At 42.8% G+C, this 21,426-nt stretch overlaps 2 protein-coding genes across 11 annotated transcripts in view; both read right to left on the bottom strand.

Annotated features, from left to right (window-relative positions):
• Positions 1-6,759, bottom strand: part of pdzd11 (PDZ domain containing 11) — a 37,760-nt gene extending 31,001 nt beyond the window's left edge. Inside the window, exon 1 of one of the 10 annotated variants that reach the window (XM_085998330.1) lies at positions 6,582-6,759. In XM_085998330.1, the coding sequence (XP_085854456.1) occupies positions 6,582-6,644 (63 nt within the window). In that variant the 5' untranslated portion in view covers positions 6,645-6,759. Of the gene's footprint in view, positions 1-6,394; positions 6,418-6,486 lie in introns of those variants that run through there. The other 9 variants (XM_085998335.1, XM_085998290.1, XM_085998293.1 and 6 more) reach the window with 9 other exon arrangements.
• A 7,288-nt stretch (positions 6,760-14,047) lies between these two features.
• Positions 14,048-21,426, bottom strand: part of kif4 (kinesin family member 4) — a 79,176-nt gene continuing 71,797 nt past the window's right edge. The window contains exons 27-30 of the mRNA XM_085992447.1: positions 20,038-20,196; positions 19,134-19,247; positions 16,837-16,941; positions 14,048-15,569 (exon numbers count right to left, since the gene is read on the bottom strand). Coding sequence (XP_085848573.1) covers positions 15,396-15,569; positions 16,837-16,941; positions 19,134-19,247; positions 20,038-20,196 — 552 coding nt within the window. The 3' untranslated portion in view covers positions 14,048-15,395. The remainder of the gene's footprint in view (positions 15,570-16,836; positions 16,942-19,133; positions 19,248-20,037; positions 20,197-21,426) is intronic.

Raw genomic sequence — 21,426 nt, 5'->3', positions numbered from 1 at the left:
CGCATGTATAGCTATGAGGGGAAAGGGTAGATGGAAACATTGGACTCAACTAAAACGGTACAACAATAACCCATCTGATCTTAAATCCCACAGAAACAATGGAATAAACACTGGGAATGAGCTAACCTCTGGTGACGACCAAACCTCTGTTTAAATTACAGATAAACATGGATCCCGTAAAATGGATTATCATAACTACCCTGATGGCAGCATTTAGAAGTCCAAATAACGGGCTGGAAGAAATGGACTGCAAGTTAAGATCCCCTAATGGCGACTTCACAGGAGGCTTCATTATATTACACAGTTACGAGTGTGAAAAACAAGGAAAAGGATGTTACAGGTGTAACGGTACCTGGGTGAACTTGGATCAACATGCGGACCCTATAGAATGACAAATGCCAGCAATATGGTAAGATGTAATAGACACTGGCAGGTGTTGGGTCAAGTAGGGGGAGGATATGTCCTGAGCTGCACGAACAATGTTATAAGATGGACTATTGTACACGGCATTACAACACCTCAACCAACAACAAGGATCACATCAATACCTGAAGAACAGAGGTGTCCAAAATTGACGCCTGGGCCTGAAAATGGACTGGTGCTATTCACTAACGGAAAACAATTGTATGATAACATGAGACACGAAATTGTACCGGTACTAATGAACTTAACCATGTTACAATGGCCAGGATATTGTGAAAGGTTTACTAAAACTAGAGAATCGTATGCATATATGATAAAGAATGTAATTAACCAAGCTGCTGATGCGACAGGGGCTACTAATTTTAGGGGACATGCTGCATTCCACCAAAGGATTAAGAGGAGCTTAGGAACCGATATACTCACGGGAATAAACACAGGAACATCATTCATTAATGCCCTAGATATACAAGGAGTCCAAAGTAGTGTGGAATGACTACAAAGGGTAATACAACAGATTTTAGAGGAGCATTATCAACAAACTAAACCATAGAGATGAGGAACAGGCAAAAGACGGGGTAGGGAGAGGTTTGTGTCATACCTATGGCCAATGATTCACCGGACAGTTAAAACACAATCTGGCACAGATACAGCGAGGCAAGGTACCAGACTAGATTAACAGCACACAGCTCTATGGCCTGAGCCAGAATCTAGGCCCTCTAGGAGTGCTTGTTCCCTCAAATGGATGACCAGAGTATATCCAGTGACACAAAAACGTAAAGCAGAAGAAGTGACAGCAATGATAGGCATGGTACTCCTGATACCAGTGGTGGGACTAGACACGACTCCATACCCACAGTACCAGGTAACAAACATAGGCATAGTGAGGGGTGAGGCATACCTCCAATACTATCCAATTGATACCTATGCCATCAGGAAGAATGGTACAAGGAGAGGAGTCTCCCTAAACGGATGCCACGGGAAAGGCACGCTTACGATATGCCCACATCCGGTAGGAGAAGGCCGAGGATGAGTGCGGCTATAATAAGACAGAGTTTTTGAATTATCACGTTGATCACCATCACACCCGCTCGGGATATAGAGGCGAAGGGGAGTATTGTATAGCCACCACAGAGACTGAGTACCAATATAGTAACCTTGTATGTGCAATCACAATGCTTAACTTCTGCTTTACACCAAAGATCCCTGTGACAATTGGATACACCAGATTGGTGTATGTACATTTAAGGGAGGAGATAAAACCTAAATGTGACAGATAGTCTAAAGGACGAGTTGGTTAATTAGGAAGATCCGGTAGGGGCCCCAATACACCGCCTGCAAGAGGATCTGCAAGAAATGAAAGAGGATTTAAGTAAGATGGTGAAACAATTACATAGCACTTGGAAAGCAGCGACAGGATCGGACAAAGTCAACATGGATTTACAAAAGGTAAATCATGCTTGACTAATCTACTGGAATTTTTTGAGGATGTAACTGGTAAAATAGATAAGGGAGAACCGGTGGATGTGGTGTATTTGGACTTTCAGAAGGCTTTCGATAAGGTCCCGCATATGAGATTAGCGTGCAAAATTAAGGCACATGGGATTGGGGGCAAGGTATTGACTTGGATAGAGAACTGGTTGGTGGATAGAAAGCAGAGAGTTGGAATAAACGGGTAGTTTTCCGAGTGGCAGGCAGTGACTAGTGGGGTACCGCAAGGACTGGTCCTAGGACCCCAGCTGTTCACAATATACATTAATGATCTGGACGAGGGAATTGAATGTAATATCCCCAAATTTGCAGACGACACAAAGCTGGGTGGGAGGGTATGCTGTGAGGAGGATGTCGTGAAACTCCAGTACGATTTGGACAGGTTGGGTGATTGGGCAGAAACATGGCAAATGCATTATAACGTGGATAAATGTGAGGTTATCCACTTTGGTGGCAAAAACAGGAAGGCAGATTATTTGAATGGCAATAGATTGGGAGAAGGGGAAGTGCAAAGAGACCTGGGTGTTCTTGTGCACCAGTCGCTGAAGGTAAGCATGCAGGTGCAGCAGGCGGTTAAGAAGGCAAATGGTATGTTGGCCTTCGTAGCAAGAGGGTTCGAGTACAGGAACAAGGATGTCTTGCTGCAGTTGTACAGGGCCTTGGTGAGACCGCACCTTGAGTATTGTGTGCAGTTTTGGTCGCCTTATCTGAGGAAGGACATTCTTGCCATGGAAGGAGTGCAGCGAAGATTCACCAGGCTGATACCTGGGATGGCAGGAATGACGTATGAGGAGAGATTGTGTCGATTGGGCTTAGTTTAGAAGATTGAGAGGGGATCTCATTGAAACTTATAAAATTCTGTCAGGCCTGGACAGACTAGATGCAGGAAGAATGTTTCCGATGGCCGGGGAGTCCAGAACCAGGGGTCATAGTCTAAGGATAAGGGGTAAGCCATTTAGGACTGAAATGAGGAGGAATTTCTTCACCCAGAGAGTGGTGAACCTGTGGAATTCTCTACCACAGAAGGCAGTTGAGGCCAATTCATTAAATATATTCAAGAAGGAGTTGGATATATTTCTTAAGGCTAAAGGGATCAAGGGATATGGGGAGAAGGCAGGGACAGGGTACTGAATTTGGATGATCAGCCATGATCTCATTGGATGGCAGAGCAGGCTCGAAGGGCCGAATGGCCTACTCCTGCTCCTATCTTCTATGTTTCTATGTTCGTGTTGCAAAGGAATCTTGGGGAATTAGAAAGGGACATAGAGGTAGAGCTACAGGCAATCCCGTGATATGAAAAGCTGTGGGATTGGGGAATGAATGTCAACATACACCCATGGATCCGCATCATTTCTCATATGTTAGTGATAGTACAGTTAGTCATGGCTATAGGATGGAGATTAGCAGCATGCACCGCTTGTAAAAAGAAACGGACCAAAGAAAGAGCTAAAGCGAGTCAGAAAGAGCTGGAAAACACAAGTTTGCTCTAAACATGATGGGTATGCAGGGCCTCCCGAACCAGCGCCTGATCACCGCATGGGGCAGGAGGCACAGCGATGCTTATACATGTGGTTTAACTTGGGCAAGGGCCAAGAGCCAAAAGGGGGGATTGCAGTGAGGAAAGAGTTAAACTGACATCGCTGGCAATTTCACTGAAGGGTGTAATAAAGACAATAATCTAATAGGTCTTTGCAGTAGTAAGCTTTTTCTAAATTGCTGAACTGGCAGTTGAGATAATCATTCTAACGCTACTGCTTAGGTTAACGACTGCATACTGTGTTACTTAGAGACAACTGCAAATAGTCGGATGTTGAACCATAAGAGGCCTAGAGGATGTAAGTTCTGTTCTGGCAGGAAAGTAAAACAATGGGTTGGAAGTAGAGAGGCCTAGGGGGGCAGGAAAGGAGGACAATGAGTCAAAAATACAATGTTGGTGAGACCCCATCTGGCATAAACAAAGGTCATAGGTGCAACAACAGCTTGTGGGATAACGGACATATACTTTTCCGATAATAAAGGCGGTACTTTAATGTAACGCGGCATAGGCAACCAATCAGTGAAGATGCATGCAGGCCAAGGTCCAATCAGGTGGCAAGATGAGCTGGACATATGTATAGTAATGTATAAAAATGTAGTGTTTGCTGTAACAATTTGGAGAAGTCTGGCTAAGAGAGCAGATTATTACACCGGTGGGGAGACAAAGACAACTTGATTATCGATCTAAAACCTTGTGTCGAGTGTTGGTTTAAAATCCTCCACAACAGACACTATGTTGCACACCAGCAAGAACATTGTATTGTGCAAACTACAAACATTCAATGGACCAATTTGCAAGTTGATATCTTCAATAATATTCACCAACTGCCTTTAAGAAAGGGAGTGATGACAATACACTTCCCATCCCATTAATCTAGGCAATGTCAAAAAAAATGGTTAAAACAAAAAATAAACACCCCACTTGTAATCTTAGAAATTTCAGAAAACAAGGCGGATATTCGGCCCATCATTCCACTATTGTTAGTCCACATTCTTGTTATCCACTTGAACTCTATTTCCCTCTACTAAAAAAGGTATACATGTTGCTTCTTTCAAACCATGTAGGGCTTCTACTTTACAAGCCTCTCAGTTGTTTGAATCTGGATCCTAACTAGGAAGGTCGATTGTTATCCATTTGCCTCTCCCTTCCTGTGGAGATACTGCGGATGGTGGAAGAAGAACAGGAAACAGTGCATAATGTCGCTAACAACATTGTGTACAACTAATGCAATCATGTTTTTGCAACATGAAAATGCATAGTATCATACTGAGCAACATATGTGCATTTACCATTGTTCTCCAAACCTGCACTCTTTTCTATGTTTCTATAGTATTTGATTCTTTGTATTGTTATAGCTTACTTTTCCCACTAATTCCACATCTATACCAAATAGGTACTTTAAAGATTCATTTCAAGTCAAAGTTCAAATAATGGCCCAGAAATTCGGGTCTCCACGGGCGAGTACGCATGGGGTACTCACCCGTAAGCCCAATGGAAGTGCCGGTTTCGTGCATGCGCTGCACATGTGCGGGGAACCGGCACTTCCGTTGCCCTGAAAGAAGGGGTTAAGAGGTGGAACGCGTGCGCGGGAGAGGCAGCGTGTGCGTATTGAACTTACGTTTTTTTCCCAGGTTTCTCCGGGAAGGTAAGTCTCCAGAAGTTAGACATGTAAAAAGCAGTCGCAAGGCCTGCTTTTAACAAGTGGTGAATTAATTAAAATTAAAACATTTTTTCCACAGGTTTATTATTTTTAAAAACTTTAAAGGCAAATTTATTTTTAGCCCCGTTAGAAAATGTAATACATTTTTTCAAAAATTTAAATTGTTTAAAATAGTTATTTCATGTAATTTATATTTATTTTAAAAGTGATTTAAAAAAAAATTATTTGAGGTTTTAGTGATGTTTTGGGGCTTATAGTATTTACAGGTTTGACAGCCCTTCCTGCCAAACTTATGAATGAAGCATTCCCTGCTACCATCGGCTCTCCATGGCCCACGTGATCCCAGGGGACGCATCGAACTAACTGCGCCCCTGGGATACGCAAGCACTGCACGCCGGCAGTTGGAGGAGGCCCAGGGTCGGAATCCCACGCGGGCCCACAGCTCAACGGCTGGCACGCAAGGTAAGTGCAGGTCAGGGGCTTGCACCCGCGGGAAGCCCCCGACCCGAATTTCTGGGCCATTAGCTTTCGGCAAATGAAATATTTAATTTGAGGGAAGCATTTTATAAATGTCATTTTTTAGAGGGGCATTTCTGGGTACATTGCCCCTTTTATCTATTTAGTCAGATGCCACCAGCCAGAAGGGTAGGTGCACAGCTACTCCTAGCCACCATCAATGCCCATCTAAGTACTGTTCAATTTGCCATTCCCTTGCTTGGAAACACAGCAGCTTCTGCTCAGTACTGTCCCAAATTAATTTCATATAGCACTGCTTATTCATGGCAATCATTATCCATTTTGGGAAAGGCAAGAACCATAAGAGTTCACCATCAATTTTCAACAGACATACTGGCAATGGGAGTAAATACCCCTTTCCTTGCTTCAATAACTTAACAGCAATAACTAGTACTCATTCGATGTAGCTCATCCCATGACTGTGCTCGCTTCCATTTATTATCCTCAACCAATTCTCAGGGCAGGCTGGCCCTTTAACGTCACACATCTGCTCTTAAAGCAGAAGAGCCAGCAAAGAATCCTCCATTTTACTTCGGACTCGACATTCCAGCTTTTGAGTGGGCTGTCTAGCAATAAACTGGAGGTAGAAAAAGTAGCGTCCAAGTCAAACTCGGGTGGGTAACCACCCTGAGCCCTATCGGCAGAGCAAGCGACACGCACACAGTTCCTCCTGTAGCATTAATCCCGTGCGATAGGCCCATTTATAGGCTAACAAGACAAAAACTGCAGGTAATCAAAAAGGAAGCTTGCCGAAGCACAGCGTTTCGGACCTCTGGAAGAGAGAAGACCGGTCTGCACTTCGGACCCACATCCCTCACCACAACCCCTTGAAGAAGATCGAACTGCAGGGAGCTAAATACACCTTTACCACAATGAACTGGCCCAGCGTCCGACTGTATTTCCATCGTTACCTCGACCTCTGATTTAAACTCCGAGGTGGGGAACAGCGACGCCTACCCCGAGCAACTCCAGCAGAAGCAACCAGGCCCCGAGCGGAACGTGAATCCACCGCAACCTCATCCGCACCTGACGTCAGCCGCAGCGGGGAACCAATAGGAGCAGTCGATGATCACGTGATAATGATTTGAAGCCGGCGGGGTGATAGCGACGGGGGCTGAGCGATAGGGAGAGGAGCGGGGTGATAAGGAGAGGCGATAGGGAGAGGGGCGGGGCGATAGGATGGGAAGGAGGAGGCGGGGCGATAGGGAGAGGCGCGGGGTGATAAGGAGAGGCGATAGGGAGAGGGGGCGGGGTAAGGAGGGAGGGGGCAGGGCGACGGCGATAGGTAGAGGGGCGGGGCGATAGGGAGAGGCGTTAGCGAGAAGGGGCAGTGCGATGGGGTGATAGGGAGAGGCAATAGGGAGAGGCGGGGCGATAGGGAGAGGAGGCGGGGCGATCAGGAGTGGCGATAGGGAGTGGGCGGGGCAATAGGGAGAGTGGGTGGGGTGATATGGAGAGGGGCAGGGCGGTAGGGAGAGCGGGTGGGGTGATAGGGAGACGGGTAGGGCAATAAGGAGAGGGGGCTGGGCGATAGGGAGAGGCGCGGGGTGATAAGGAGGCGATAGGGAGAGCGGGCGGGCGATAGGGAGAGGGGCGGGGTGATAGGGAGAGGGGCGGGGCGATAGGGAGAGGGGTAGGACGATAGGGAGAGGGGCACGGCGATAGGAAGACGGGGTGGGGCGATAGGGAGAGGGGTGGGGAGATAGGGAACGAGTCGGCGAGATAGGGGGATGGGCGGCGAGATAGGGGGATGGGCGATAGGGAGAGTGGCAGGGCGATAGGATGGGGAGGAGGAGGCGGGGCGATAGGGAGAGAGGGTGGGCGATAGGGAGAGAGGGTGGGCGATAGGGAAAGGGGCGGGGCAATAGGGAGAGGGGGCGGGGCAATAGGGAGAGAGGGCAGGGCGATAGGGAGGGGGCGGGTGATAGGGAGAGGGGCAGGGCGATAGGGAGGGTTGGAGCGATTTGGAGAGGAGGTGAGGCGATAGGGAGAGGGGCGGGGCGATAGGGAGACTGGTGGGGTGATAGGGAGACTGATGGGGTGATAGGGAGACAGGGCGGGGGGAGAGGGGGCAGGGCGATAGGAAGAGGGGATGGGGTGATAGGAAGAGGCAATAGGGAAAGGGGCAGGGAGATAGGGAGAGGTGATAGGAAGAGGGGCAGGGAGATAGGGAGAGGGGCAGGGAGATAGGGAGAGAGGCAGGGAGATAGGGAGAGGGGCGGGGTAATAGAGAGGGGCGGAGTGATAGGGAGAGACGATAGGGAGAGGGGGCGAGGTGATGTGGCGGGGTGCTAGGGAGAGGGGGCTGGGCGATAGGGAGAGGCAATAGAGGGGCGGAACAATAGGGGCGGGGTGACGGCGAGGCGATAGGGGGCGAGGCGATAGGGAGGGGGCGATAGGGAGAGGGCGCGGGGCGATAGTGAGGGGCGGGGCGATAGGGAGAGATGATAGGGAGAGGGGTGGGGCGATGTGATAGGGAGGGGGCGGGGTGAATGGGAGATGGGGCAGAGTGATAGGGAGAGGGGCGGAGCGATAGGAAGAGGGGTGGGGCGATATGGAGAGGGCAGGGCGATGGAGGGGTGACAGGAGTGGTCAGTGTCTGTGGCGTTTCAAATATACCAATGGAATGAACTAAAATAGTTTGCAAGTTCCCTCCCCAAGAGGGGAGTGCCACCAATACTAACACTAAAATGATATGCGAGTTAAATTACAATTTGAATCCTCATGTTCGATGATAAACCCCATAGCCTGCTTGAAGGCTCCCGATGGATCTTTCCCAGGCCTCTGAGCGTTCCCTCCTTGTGGATCCTATGCATCCTGGACCTGTAGATGGTAGTTTTAGCCCAGGGTTGCTAACTCTGGTTGGATGTATTCCTGGAAGTTTTATCGCATGACCTCCCGCCTCCACACACCCGCCATCGATCGCCCGGCCCGTCCATTCTCTTGGCGCACCACCTTCCTACGCCGATTGGAAAACAATTCCTTACATGATTAAATGATTCTCCACTGTCAGTCAAATGGCCTTTGTATCTCATCTCCAATATTTTTATAATAAGCAAACATGTTCAAAGAAAATGAAAATACCCACAATGTACCCCTATGATTTTTCACGCTCATAGCAGGGTCCTGGAGACTCCAGGCCAATCCTGAAGGGTTGGTACCTCTATTTATCCACGCTCAGAAACTAACCCACCAAGAGGCTGCTGCTTTGCACACTGGGGCACCCAGGTTGTTAGCCATGGGACCCTTCAAAACTGAAAAATTGGAACGATAACCATATTAAATCAAAAGAAAGCAGGGAAAGAGAAAATATAAAAAGCAAACAAACCTAGAGGGAATTCATGAGTGAATGGTATGATGTAACCTCAGTCAAGAAATACACAGGAACATTAAGGCATGAAAGAAAGTAAATAGCTAAGGGATCCTGGGGAAATTGGAGGAATGGAAAACCAGGGGTCACAGGTGAAATTAAAACATGATTGCAAATCAAGATGTAGCTAAACTCTGAAAATAATGTTCTTGAAGCTTACGTTAAGCTTTGTTGGAACAGTGTACAAGATCAATGATCGAGAGGTCACATTGGACATGAGAACTTTAAAGGGATTTTTTACCTATATGTGGTGATATCAAATAACAACCTCTAGCTTTGCTGAAGCAAACAAGTGAGCATTATCTTCTTGCAGTTGAAATTATTTTCCTTTGTCCACTTCAGTTTTATGTTTTTTCTTTCCTCTCCTGAAGGTGCTGAATCTATTCTATGGGTGCTGGTCAACTTCTGGAACCTCACTAAGTGGCTGTTATTCATGTGAACCCAGACAGGTAGCATTGGCAGGCTATTTGAGTGTGGCAAATATCACAACCAAGTTTAATCTGTCCTGAACTGATTTCCACATATGCATACCATCCAGCAGAGATCAATAGATGTCACACTTGTGGATTTTTTGAGAATTTATCCCACAGAAAAGATTTAGAAAGAAGAGCTACATTTAATGTTGAGTTTTTAAAAAGCAAAGTATATTCAGACAAGTTTAAAAAAACACAAGAAAGATGCTAATGAGCTACCCGTGCTGTTGTTTCTTCATAAACTGCAGAATAAGAAATTCATTAGTCTGTTTCAACAATCAAAAATCACCTCATACTCATTTGTATTACAAAGTCGTTGATTTGGACCAGAGTTGCCAATTCAGCAATTTTGTCACTAGATTTAGCGACTTTTCATTTCATCTAGCTATTTTTTCGGTGTTTTGCGACATAGCGTAAATTTGGTGATTTTATGCAAAATCTAGCAACAAATTTGCCGACTTTTGTAATTATTCCAAATAAGAAGCAATTTTAATCAATATTAAAAGAAAAATAAATGTATACTGAATAAAACGTATTACATTAAGTTACACTGACTGTTTCAAGTTTGCATGTGTATCTTACGTGTCAAGCACTGCCCCTTGGGATGTCAGTCCCAAATCGGACAATGACACGACGCCTTGCTCCTCACTCAGCCAGTGTTCGTTCTAACTTGGTCCTGTGGCTTTTACAAATTAATTTTTTTACCCTTAGTGAAAATGAACAAGAAATATACTCAGCGCTTTCATGTGGAGTGGCTCGATATAAGAATTGGTTTTGCAATGTAGCTGGAGATATGATGAAATGTTTTTGCAAGTATCGTAAGTGCACATTGGCAAGCAAGTTAAGTGATATTGAAAAACATCGCAACACAACCAAACACAAGAAAGCAGAAGAGCCATTTAGTTCTCAGCGACAAAGTGTTCTCCCATTCAAAAAACTCAGTGATGATTCAAAAAAGGTAGAAGGAAGTGTAGCACTCTTTATAGCAGAATACTGTATGAAGAGTAGATGATCATTGAAGTGATCTTTGTTAGGCTTGCTTTGCTGATAGCAAGGGATGTAGGGACCTTAAACTGCAAAGATCAAAATGTAGTGCAATAATTTGCAATGTCATGGCACCACATTTTATGGAAGATTTAAAAGCCGATTTAGGAAATAGAAACTTCAGCAATGACATTTGTCATGAAGTTGTTGGGTATAGTAATTAGATACTATTCTGATATTAAAAAGCAAGTTGTAACTTTCTTAGATATGATTGAACTCAAGAGTGCAATGCAAATGCAATATGTGACGCTTTAAAAAAAAAAGAAATAATGGGTTAGATTTGCAAAGACTTTTTTTTCCTCAAGGCTAAAGGGATCAAGGGATATGGGGAGAAAGTAGGGACAGGGTACTGAATTTGGATGATCAGCCATGATCTCATTAAATGGCGGAACAGGCTCGAGGGGCCGAATGGCCTACTCCTGCTCCTATCTGTTTCTAAGACTTATTGCACTTGGGACTGATAATGCATCTGTAATGACTGGTGTTAATAATGGAGTCTATGCAAAGTTAAAGGCTGAGGTTTCTCACTTGCTTCTCATTAAATGCGTGCGTCGCTCCCTGCAATTTGCAGTGTCTCATGCTGCCAGTGACTGCCAACCACGAAACATAATTTTCTTATTAAAGAAACCTATAACTGGTTCGCTCATTCCTCTGTTCAACAAGCAAGATACAAGGAGCTTTACACTTCGATAAATGATTTCTTGGCTCCCTTGAAATTAGTGCATTTAAGTCAAACACGATGGATGTCAATTGAAGCTGCCATTGAGAGAATTTTGCAGCACTGGATTGAACTTAAGACTCATTTTGAAATTACTAGAACAAAAAAAAAGTGCTACTATACAGCAGAACTCTTATATTCAATGTTTTGGATAAGATAAATTAACGTGTTTTTTATTTTTGAAGCCTATTCTTGGAGAAGTTCAAATGGTGAATAAGAAATTTGAAGCTGAAGTGTATGATCTTACCAAGTTGCTTGTGTTCAAAAGATCGTTATTCCAGGAAAAAAAACTTAAAATACTGTAATTGAAAATCGTTTGCATCCAAAGCCTTACTTGGGCTATGAATTTGAAAAAGAAATGTCAGACTGTAAATTTTCAGATGAGGAAAACAGAATAATTCATGGTTGGTGTATTAAGTTTGTTGTTGAACTCAAAACCGCTTCATCAACGCTTGCCAGACAATGTTTCTGTCTTGCAGTCAATGCCATCTTTAAGTGTAGGTGAATGTCTGAATCCAATAAAGTCAGAAATCCTTGATCGAGCAAAATGCAGCTTTGCTCACTCATTGATTTCCAATGGAAAAAATTGCATCAAACTGAATGGACTGAAACCTGTGACACATTGTAACTTGCAATTTCTGCCCAAAGCCAGAGATATGCCAGGGGTGAAAATCCTTTTGAAGGTCTTTCTCAGTTAGCTCGAACAGTAGTCACATTACCTCATTCTAATGCGGATGTTGAACATGCGTTCAGTCACATGAACATTGTAAAATCAAAGCTACATAGCAGAATGAATATCAGGACTTTGAATGCAATTTTGGCTGTAAAATATGGGTTGCAGCAACATGGAAAATGTTATAACTACGAAGTGCCTAAGAGTGTGATAAGTAAAATCAGCACAACTGATGCGTGAACAAACAGCATGTGGTTAAGTCAGTGATGAAGACGTTCCCGATTGGATTTTTGCTGAATTCTAATTATGTGTTTTAAATAAGTGATTTAAATATTTTTTAACTCTATTTACTAATATTATGAACTTGGGTGTTCACTGCCAGAATTATAAGTCCAATTTATTTTATTGGTAAAGGTTGTGTAGTCTAGTTTCTAGTTGTTTATATGTAATTTAATTGTAATTATTTGTAAGATGAAGAGCATTAAACTAATTATTGATTAGTAGTGTTAGGAAGTTTGAATGGAAGGAATAGTCAGTAATTTTTACACTTTTCTATTTCCAACGACATTTCCTTTGAGTCTAGTGACTTTTTAGGGTAGATCTAGCGACATTTACAAATTTGAGTTGGCAACAATTTTTGTATCTTTGTTCACCAGCCCAAATCAGAGATTGGAAGAAAGGCTCTTTTTGAATCAGGCAGCAATCAGGTTTGTTAAAAGGGCTTTTGTGGCAACCAAGAGGTTGGAAATGCTGGAGGATAGTGATGTCATCTTGTCTAAGTCAAGTAAGATGACCCATGCATGTGGGATAGCATAAAGTCCCAACTGCTCAGTGCCTTAACCATCAGGGACTACTGCCTGTTAAATAACAGCACTTCAGTGATCTAAAAAAACCCCAGTATATTGGAGCTGTACCAATCCAGGTTTTATAACTGGCCAAGATGGTCATGGGTACAAACTTGAGGACACAAGTTGAATTTAGCCAGCAGTTGAGGGTCCAAATGGAACACATCACCTCTACTGACATCTCAGCAGGCTAAGAACACCATCCCAGCAAAGGCAAGGCAACCAGCTCCACTGCACCAACTCATGAGGGGGTTCTACATTGCTAACTACAAGCATACATTAAGCTATTCAATAGACTGGCTGTCTAATGCATCCAATCATAAATTAATCTCAATTTATATTAATCTTGGACATTGATCTTAATTGTCAAATTATACTCAGCAAGCCAGTTAATGGTGAATTACCAGGAGAGCTGAACCTCCATTATTCATTCCATCAGTTAACCCCATTAACTAAATAGGAGAGCACCAATGTTCCCTGTAATTTTTTTGGGCCCTGCACAGGGGCTACACAGGTCATTCAAAATATAGCACATGCAGTTTTTACAGTGAAAATTTGTATTTTGCCACAAAGCTTAAAAAGGAACATTGAAGAGCACTATAAAGTTTGATTACCTCTTCTGACTTATATTCTACTGTTTTGACTACTGTAGTTCAACATCCTATTGGCTTCGATTGCTGCTCTGCATTGGTTGGACATGCTAGATGTCGAGTCCAAGACACCAAGGTCTCTTTCAGCTTCTCCTGTAGCTATTTCAACACCATGAAGTACACATTGTCCATTTTCTTCCTATGTGTAGCACTTTACATTTATCTGCATTAAATTCCAGCTGTCATTATTCTGTCCACTTACAAAGCGAGATGGAAAAGAGAGAATCTTAGATGGAAAACTGCATGGACCTCAGCTGGAAGCTTTTATCAAACCATAGAATGCAAGGAATCCTGGCTTCTTTCAACGTACACAGGGCAGATCTCTTGACTTAGGCTTATGGCTGCAGAAGGACAAAATAAACCTCCAGGATACAGTAGTGAACCCTATACACACAATCCTCCTTTCATTGCAGCCAGACAAATTGGAAGGAATCCCACATCATTGCTAAGGCTGCAAGTCTGCACTGGATGGAAGAGTCACTAGACAATCCATGAATCATGACAATTTCCCTTTGAAAGAGTGCAATATTTAAAAAAAAGCACCACAAATAAATGCTGAGGTTTTGCTTTAAAATGCTCGAAATACCAAAGGTATTGACTTGTATAAAAAATGCACTTATTTGTGCAAATATGAAGCCAGCAGCAAGAACTCTTCTGAAATCACTTCTTTATTCAATTATAAAACTACAGCAATTTAATACAATTGAGAAAAGCGGAGAGCTGGAAACCGACTACTTTCCTCCTTTCCGTTTTGAAGATTCAGCCATATTTGTGGAAATCATTTTAAGTTTAAACCCCAAGTAATTGTGTGCCTGCACATGGCAAACTTTACTACGTATCTACAGGTAGGACACAATCACAATTGAAGTTAAAGAAGTATTCCAGCTCCTTCTAGCAGCCACACACACTCCAACTCGAAATATTTTCTAGCAGTGCTTGCCTTTCTTTCTTTTGCAGGCTCAATATCTTCACTAACTTGGTTTCACAACAATCACAAGCTATACATTTAAAGTGATTGTGAAGTCAATTCCTGACTAACAATTATGAAAAGAAAAAGACAAGTATGACATCATTGTGTCGATTTAAAACATTTTCCGTGACTACAAATATTTCAATTTTTCTGGCTTAATATTCCTAATATTACATCTGGAATAAATCAGACAGAATAATAATTTGAGATAGCCATATCTTAACATAAAACAGTAAATTCTGGAAATACACAGCAAGTCTCCATTCAAAAGGTTAATTTGTCCTGTCAGATGCTAATAACCCTCAGTGCATTTCTACCATTTTCTATTTTAGTCAAGACAATTAATATCACATCACATTTGGGTAGGACACATCAATTACATTAGAATTTGCCTAGACTGCAAACTTTTACATTTGCATGGTTTCTTATATGGAAGCACACTGTTAATTTATTTAGGGGGAGAGTCTAGAGAGAGACAGGGTTGCAGTAAAGGAAGTACATATGACAATGAACCAAATTGGACCAAGGCACTCAATATTTCAAGTGCTACAGTGGAGGACAAAAATCAAATGCTAACAATCTTTTCCAAAGTGGATAAAACAGAAATGTCATGTCCAAATAACTTGGAAGTGAAACTCTTCTCCCTCCCCAGCATAGCAACTGGTTACTAGCCAGAGTATACCCTCCAAACAATTGTTCAACATACCCTGGTTAAGAACTTCACAATTACAGGAACAAATCACAATTCTGTGGTTTTTCTACATGAAATGCAGCTTCATTTTGAGGCACACTTTATTGAATACACACACAACTAAGATGGAGGAGGGGGGGAAAAAAAGTGGAAGAAAATAGGGATAGAAAGACATAATTATTGTGTATTTCCCACAAAATACCATGAGGGAAGTTGAAGAAGTCACTGTACAGCAATCTGCTTCCTTGGAATGATTGAGTCACAAATAAAAAAAAAAGCAAAGTTGCCTTTTAAGAACACAGAAGTATTTACAGAAAAAGAGTATTTACACGCTCACTCATGCCATGTCTTCAGAGATTGAAGTATATCCGGTAAAGAAGCTGGTGGCGCAGCTAGACAGGGGTCTCTTTTTCTTTTTGATGTATGTGCTGTTCAAATCTTCACTCTCCAACAGTGGTTTGCGAATCAGCTTCAGCTTGGTTTGTCCGAGGTCAGTGATGTCAGTCACAATCTGAAGAACCAAAAGGAAGTATGATTAGTAAATTCTTGAATTTCCTCTACCCAACATTTTGTTTTTATTACAAAGTTTCAGTATTTGCATTTTTTTAAAAATCAGTTAGAGGCAGATTTTCTACCAGTCAACTACAAATAGGTGGAAAATCTAGCTAGAGTCCCATTCCTAGCACAGCTTTTACTTTACATAAAACATAACATTTTCCACTTCTTGACAACCACCACCATTGAAAAAAGATTTGCAAACCATGTTATGCTGTAAACTTGGCACTATAAATTACTTTGAAGTGCAGCACGGTGGCGTAGTGGTTAGCACTGTTGCCTCACAGCGCCAGGGACCCGGGTTCAAATCCGGCCTCAGGTGACTGTGTGGAGTTTGCACATTCTCCCCGTGTTTGCGTGGGTTTCCTCCGGGTGCTCCGGTTTCCTCCCACAGTCCAAAGATGTGCGGGTTAGGTTGATTGGCCATGATAAAAATTGGCCCTTAGTGTTAGGGGGGATTAAATATGTGGGGTTACGGGGATAGGGCTTGGGTGGGATGGCTGTCTGTGTAGGGACCGGGTGCTAGGGTTTGGATGATGATCAGCCATGATCGCGTTGAATGGCGGAGCAGGCTCGAAGGGCCTAATGGCCTACTCCTGCTCCTATCTTCTATGTTTCTATATGTAGGCAAATGTAGCAACAATTTTGTACATATGCAAGATTATGAATGAGCAGTTAGTCCCTTTCTGATGCTAATGCTGGTTAAGAGAGGAATATTAGCCAGAACATCAAGGGAACCCCCTGCTGCTCCAAGTAATATCCATCTAAAAAATTCTCAGACCAGGCAGATGGGGTCTTTGTTGAACATCTCACCTGGAGGATGGCACTTCAGACAGTGCAACATTACCTCAGCATTACATTGGATTGTCAGTGTAGCATGGTCCTTGAACACACAACATTTGGATTCAAGGGTGGTACCAAAAGAGCCAAGTTGACACTAAATGCTGTTAGAGGTACCTTTTGATCACAATGGTATTTGGTATTAACACTACTCACTAAAATTGCACAGAAACCTATGTTCTATGCACTTAGATTTCAAATATTCAGTATTAGTTATAAATACATAATTTACCCTGCATCAACCTGGTTATTCCCAACTCAAAAGCACGTTGGTTATAAAAGGCACTTAAACACAACGAAATTTAATGCTTGAAGGGCAGTTATGTTCTTTTCTATCTGACTGCAATCTTCTACCATTCTAGTGAATGAAGAAATATCCTTACCTTGTCAGCAGAACTGACACTGAGAGGCTCAAAGAAACAAGACTCAGATTCTGTGGGATCATCCAGTTTAAAAGATCCGTCTGATCCATTTTCATCATCTAAAGGCTAAAAACGTGTGGGGAAAGAGATTTATAGGAGGCTTAGTTAGAAAGCAGAGCAAGAGGCAAACGAGACAAGAGGCCTTAAAGCACTAAGACAGTTTGCAAATTAAAGTTGCTCCTGCTCATTGGGACTTAACTCTGAATAACAATTGAGTTATGGTCCTGTAAACTTTGACCCTCGTGATCCAGAAGTTATACTTTCTATATTCTGTCACCACAGGCGTGTACCCATGGGGCTAATAATTTACTACTTGCAGCAATCTCATTGGATTTAACAAGGTCATGCTTTCACTACAAAAGTTTGAGCAAAGACCACATTAACAAATACAGACCATAGGTCTACAGACTATAGCAACTCATTTCTTTGCTGCTAAAAGGGAGTTACCTGAAGACTGGGTATGAACGCAAGTTCAACAGGATTAGAACCTTTCATAATTTGGTTGCAGAAAGGCAAGCAGCTGCTGCAACAACAAATTGATGGGAATGTTGTGTTCGTGCTGTGGTCGAGAGAATGGCAATGCACTTATTTTCTGCTGAGTGGTACTGCTGTGATTTTCTATATTCCATTGAGATGACACTTTATGGTGTGAAAATCTTTGTTACTCTAATATTTACTGTATTACAGAAGCACTTTTACAATTGTTTGGGAAGTTTGTTTGAAAAGTTAGAAATGTACTTCATGTGTCATATTACATGTGAATGCATCTGATGTGATAAGTCATCATGTGTGACGTAGTCGACATGGATTTTAGCAAGGCCTTTGACAAGGTTCCACGTGGCAGACTGGTCAGAAAAGTAAAAGCCCATGGGATCCAAGGGAAAGTGGCAAGTTGGATCCAAAAATCAGCTCAGCAGCAGCAAAGGGTAATGGTCGACAGGTGTTTTTGACTATAAGGGCTGTTTCCAGTGGGGTTCCACAGGGCTCAGTACTGGGTCCCTTGCTTTTTGTGGTATATATCAATGATTTAGACTTCAATGTAGGGGCCAGGATCAAGAAGTTTGCAGATGATGCAAAAATTGGCAGTATGGTTGATAGTGATGAAGAAAGCTGTAGACTGCAGAAAGATATCAATGGACTGGTTAGGTGGGCAGAGAAGTGGCAAATGAAATTCAATCTGGAGAGGTGCGAGGTAATGCATCTGGAGAGGGCTAACAAGGAAAGGGAATACACAATAAATGGTAGGATACTGAGAAATGTAGAGGAACAGAGGGGCCTTGGAGTGCATGTTCACAGATCCATAAAGGTAGCAGGTAGATAAGGTGTTTAAGGCAGCATACAGGATATATTCTATGCCTCATCTAATAAAGGAAAGTAAGAGCAGGGAGGTTATGCTAGACCTGTATAAAACACTAGTTAGGCAACAGCTAGAGTACTGCATACAGTTCTTGTCACCACATTACAGAAAAAATGTGATTTCACTAGAGAGGGCACAGAGGAGATTTACAAGGATGTTGCCAGGACTGGAGAATTTTAACTATGAGGAAAGATTGAATAGGCTGGGGTTGTTTTCTTTGGAACAGAGGAGGCTGAGGGGAGACTTGTTTGAGGTGCATAAAATTATGAGGGGCCTATTTCCCTTAGCAGAGGGGTCAATTACCAGGGGGTATAGATTTAAAGTAATTGGTAGAAGGGTTAGGGGAGAACTTTTTTCATCCAGAGGGTGGTTGGGGGGTGGGGTCTGGAACACTGCCTGAAAAGGGTGGTAGAGGCAGAAACCCTCATTGTATTTAAAAAGTACTTGGATATGCACTTGGAAGTGCTGTAACCTACAGGGCTATAGACCAAGAGCTGGAAAGTGGGATAGCTCTTTTTTGGCCAGCACAGACATGGACCAGTAAATTTATATGATTCTTCTATAAATCTTCTATGTTTCTATGAGCAGCCACAGTAATGAAACCTAGAAGAGTAGGTCCCTCACGGGGTTGGAAATTTCACACGTTTGGGGCTCTCCAACTTGTGTCTAAGGAGTGTGCGAGTATCATCCCTATTAGTATCGCTTTACTGTAGTGAAGTTGGACAATGCGCAATAGGTATGAAGTCAGCAGAGACACATTCACCACAACAAAAAGGGACACAAAAATCAAGGTGACTGTGGAAGAAATTAAACTAAGTTTGAAGTTCTTTGAACATGAATGGTAAGGAACCCAAAACTGGACATCAGAGAGAGAAATGAAACAGCAACATGGAGGTCTCACCATACTGATCCGATTGCGACACTGATTGGCAATGCATTTGCAGTGGGTTCCACAATCTAACGTATTCTTCCTGCATCTGCACTGTTTGTTGGCACAGCGACCCTTGCAGGAACACTGTAGGGAAAAAAACAAGGTAACAGAAATTCACCCAAAAGGCTCATAACTTTTCTGCATAGAGTGGGGTAGATCTTGCAAAATGAGCAACAAGTCAGCAGTCCATTTTACATCCCTCCTGATTTATTTTTTTATTTCCGTTGAAGTCACACACATCAGGGTAGGCTTTAACTATCTGGCAGCCTGGGTCTCCTTACCATGCCACCAGTGGTTTGCGGGCCCCAAATAGGCACCCTGCTGCAGCTTGCCATCTTTGGCCCGGCGCAATTAGCAGCCAGGAGCACAGTAGGTCCCGCAGGTGGGGTGCCGAGCAGCAGCCCATGTTATTCTTGTGGAGCCTGGAGAAGCACTCTTCCTACTACGGATCCTATAAAAATCATTTTAAGCTTACTGTTTTTGGCCCTTTTCACTACATTGCCAGGTAAAACTGGACAGAGTGTGCTCTGTGCATGCTCCATCCAGCTGTCTGCCAAAATGGCAGCTGGGGTCACACACAGCATAGGACCCCAATCTGGTATTAAAAACCACCTGAAGCAATCAGGCACTTTGGAAGCCTAATGATATGTCCCTTCTAGGATGGAGTTGGCCAGATAAGCTTCTTATGATTTGAGGCACTAGCATCCTATTTCCTATCTGGCAGAATCGGTGATAATCTCTCCCATTGTTTTGAGAGAGGACACTGCTTACGGACACTATGGGAGCATTGCTTTCGCTGGACCATGGGACCAAGATTCCCAGACGTGTGAACAGCACACTGGAAATGAATAAGATTTAAATGCACAAGACATACCCCTGAATTTGCTTTCTTATTTTCTTTCATTTTAGTGGGGACCCAATCATCATCATCCAGAGAATCAGCGTCAGAATCAGAGTCAGATAATAGGTCTTCCAGACTCACACGCGGTGTCATCATGTGTGGCTTTGCAGTGGTCTTCCTCCTGTTCTTTGGCTACAAAAATAAAGGCATTCATTAATAGAGCAACAAAGCAGTAAACAGCTCCATCAGTGGCTCACCTGGAAACAGCCATCCAGTGTTCTTTAAAGCAGTGGCAGAACATGTTCATGCCACCATTTTAGAATATAATCCTAGTCTCGCCTAGAGAAGAATTATAACATGAATTGCTCTTCACTCATGTTCGCAGACATGAGTACTCTATGAACTAAAACTTACAACCATTTATGTGCAGGAGTAGTTTGCTAATTATCCTTTAAACCAAAGAAATGCACTGGAGATTGTTCACAATGCACTTATGATCTTTCCAACTGTGGAATGACCACACCATACAAGTTAAAGCTACACTTACATTTACTTACAAGGATTAGGATTACACAGAAGCAAATGAATACAGCAAAATAATCAATACAAATGCTTATTAAAAAAATATTAAAGCCAGTCCATGAGAGTTTAAAAATATCTTTCAAAGCAGACTACATTAATTGTTTTCCAGCCCCAACAACATTCAAGACTTCCTGGTATTAGCTTTATATATGGGTGCGGCGAATAATTGCACTTTAAAGACAGAGCCCAGACATTGCCGTTAGATATAACAAACTAAAGTTATGGCTAATTTCCCTAAAAAGCTGCTAGATAGAAAACCCATCAATTAAGCTGGATCAAAGATATCACGGTGGGAGATGCTTGTGTTCCATCTTAAAAGTAACTGACGCCCATCTACTTTCCCAGATATTACCAATGCTTTAATAAAACCAACCAGACCCCTCTGTAGCAAAAATCATTTAATGACGACTTAGTTCTATTTATGATCGCTAATAACTAAGCCCACATACTTTGATAATGATAACCAATGAAAACAATTCGCACTAGATTGGAAACTATAAACGAGATATTCATTGCTGTTAAAGGATCAGTAATGTGATTTAATAAGAGTTCAAAAGCTACTGGGGCTTCAGAACATGACTGCACTTGGAAGGGTTACAAGAAGCTTCCCCCAACAATATTGAATAGTTGAAGTCCATTTTAAAATGTGTAGATTTCAGAGATACAGGAGACATTTTACAATAAAGCAAGGCAAAGCTCTGCTCCCATCAAACCAAGGACAATGCTTGCACACGAATCATAGAAAGTTAACATGCAGGTACAGCAAGCAATTAGGGAGGCAAATGGTATGTTAGCTTTTACTGCAAGGGGGTTGGAGTTTAAGAGTAAAGACGTCTTGTT

The sequence above is a fragment of the Somniosus microcephalus genome, chromosome 1, assembly GCF_052327205.1.
Source record: "Somniosus microcephalus isolate GS21.2 chromosome 1, FLI_Smic_1.0, whole genome shotgun sequence".
NCBI lineage: Eukaryota > Metazoa > Chordata > Chondrichthyes > Squaliformes > Somniosidae > Somniosus > Somniosus microcephalus.
Note: the sequence above shows the minus strand (reverse complement) of the source record. Positions and strands in the feature narration are given on the sequence as shown.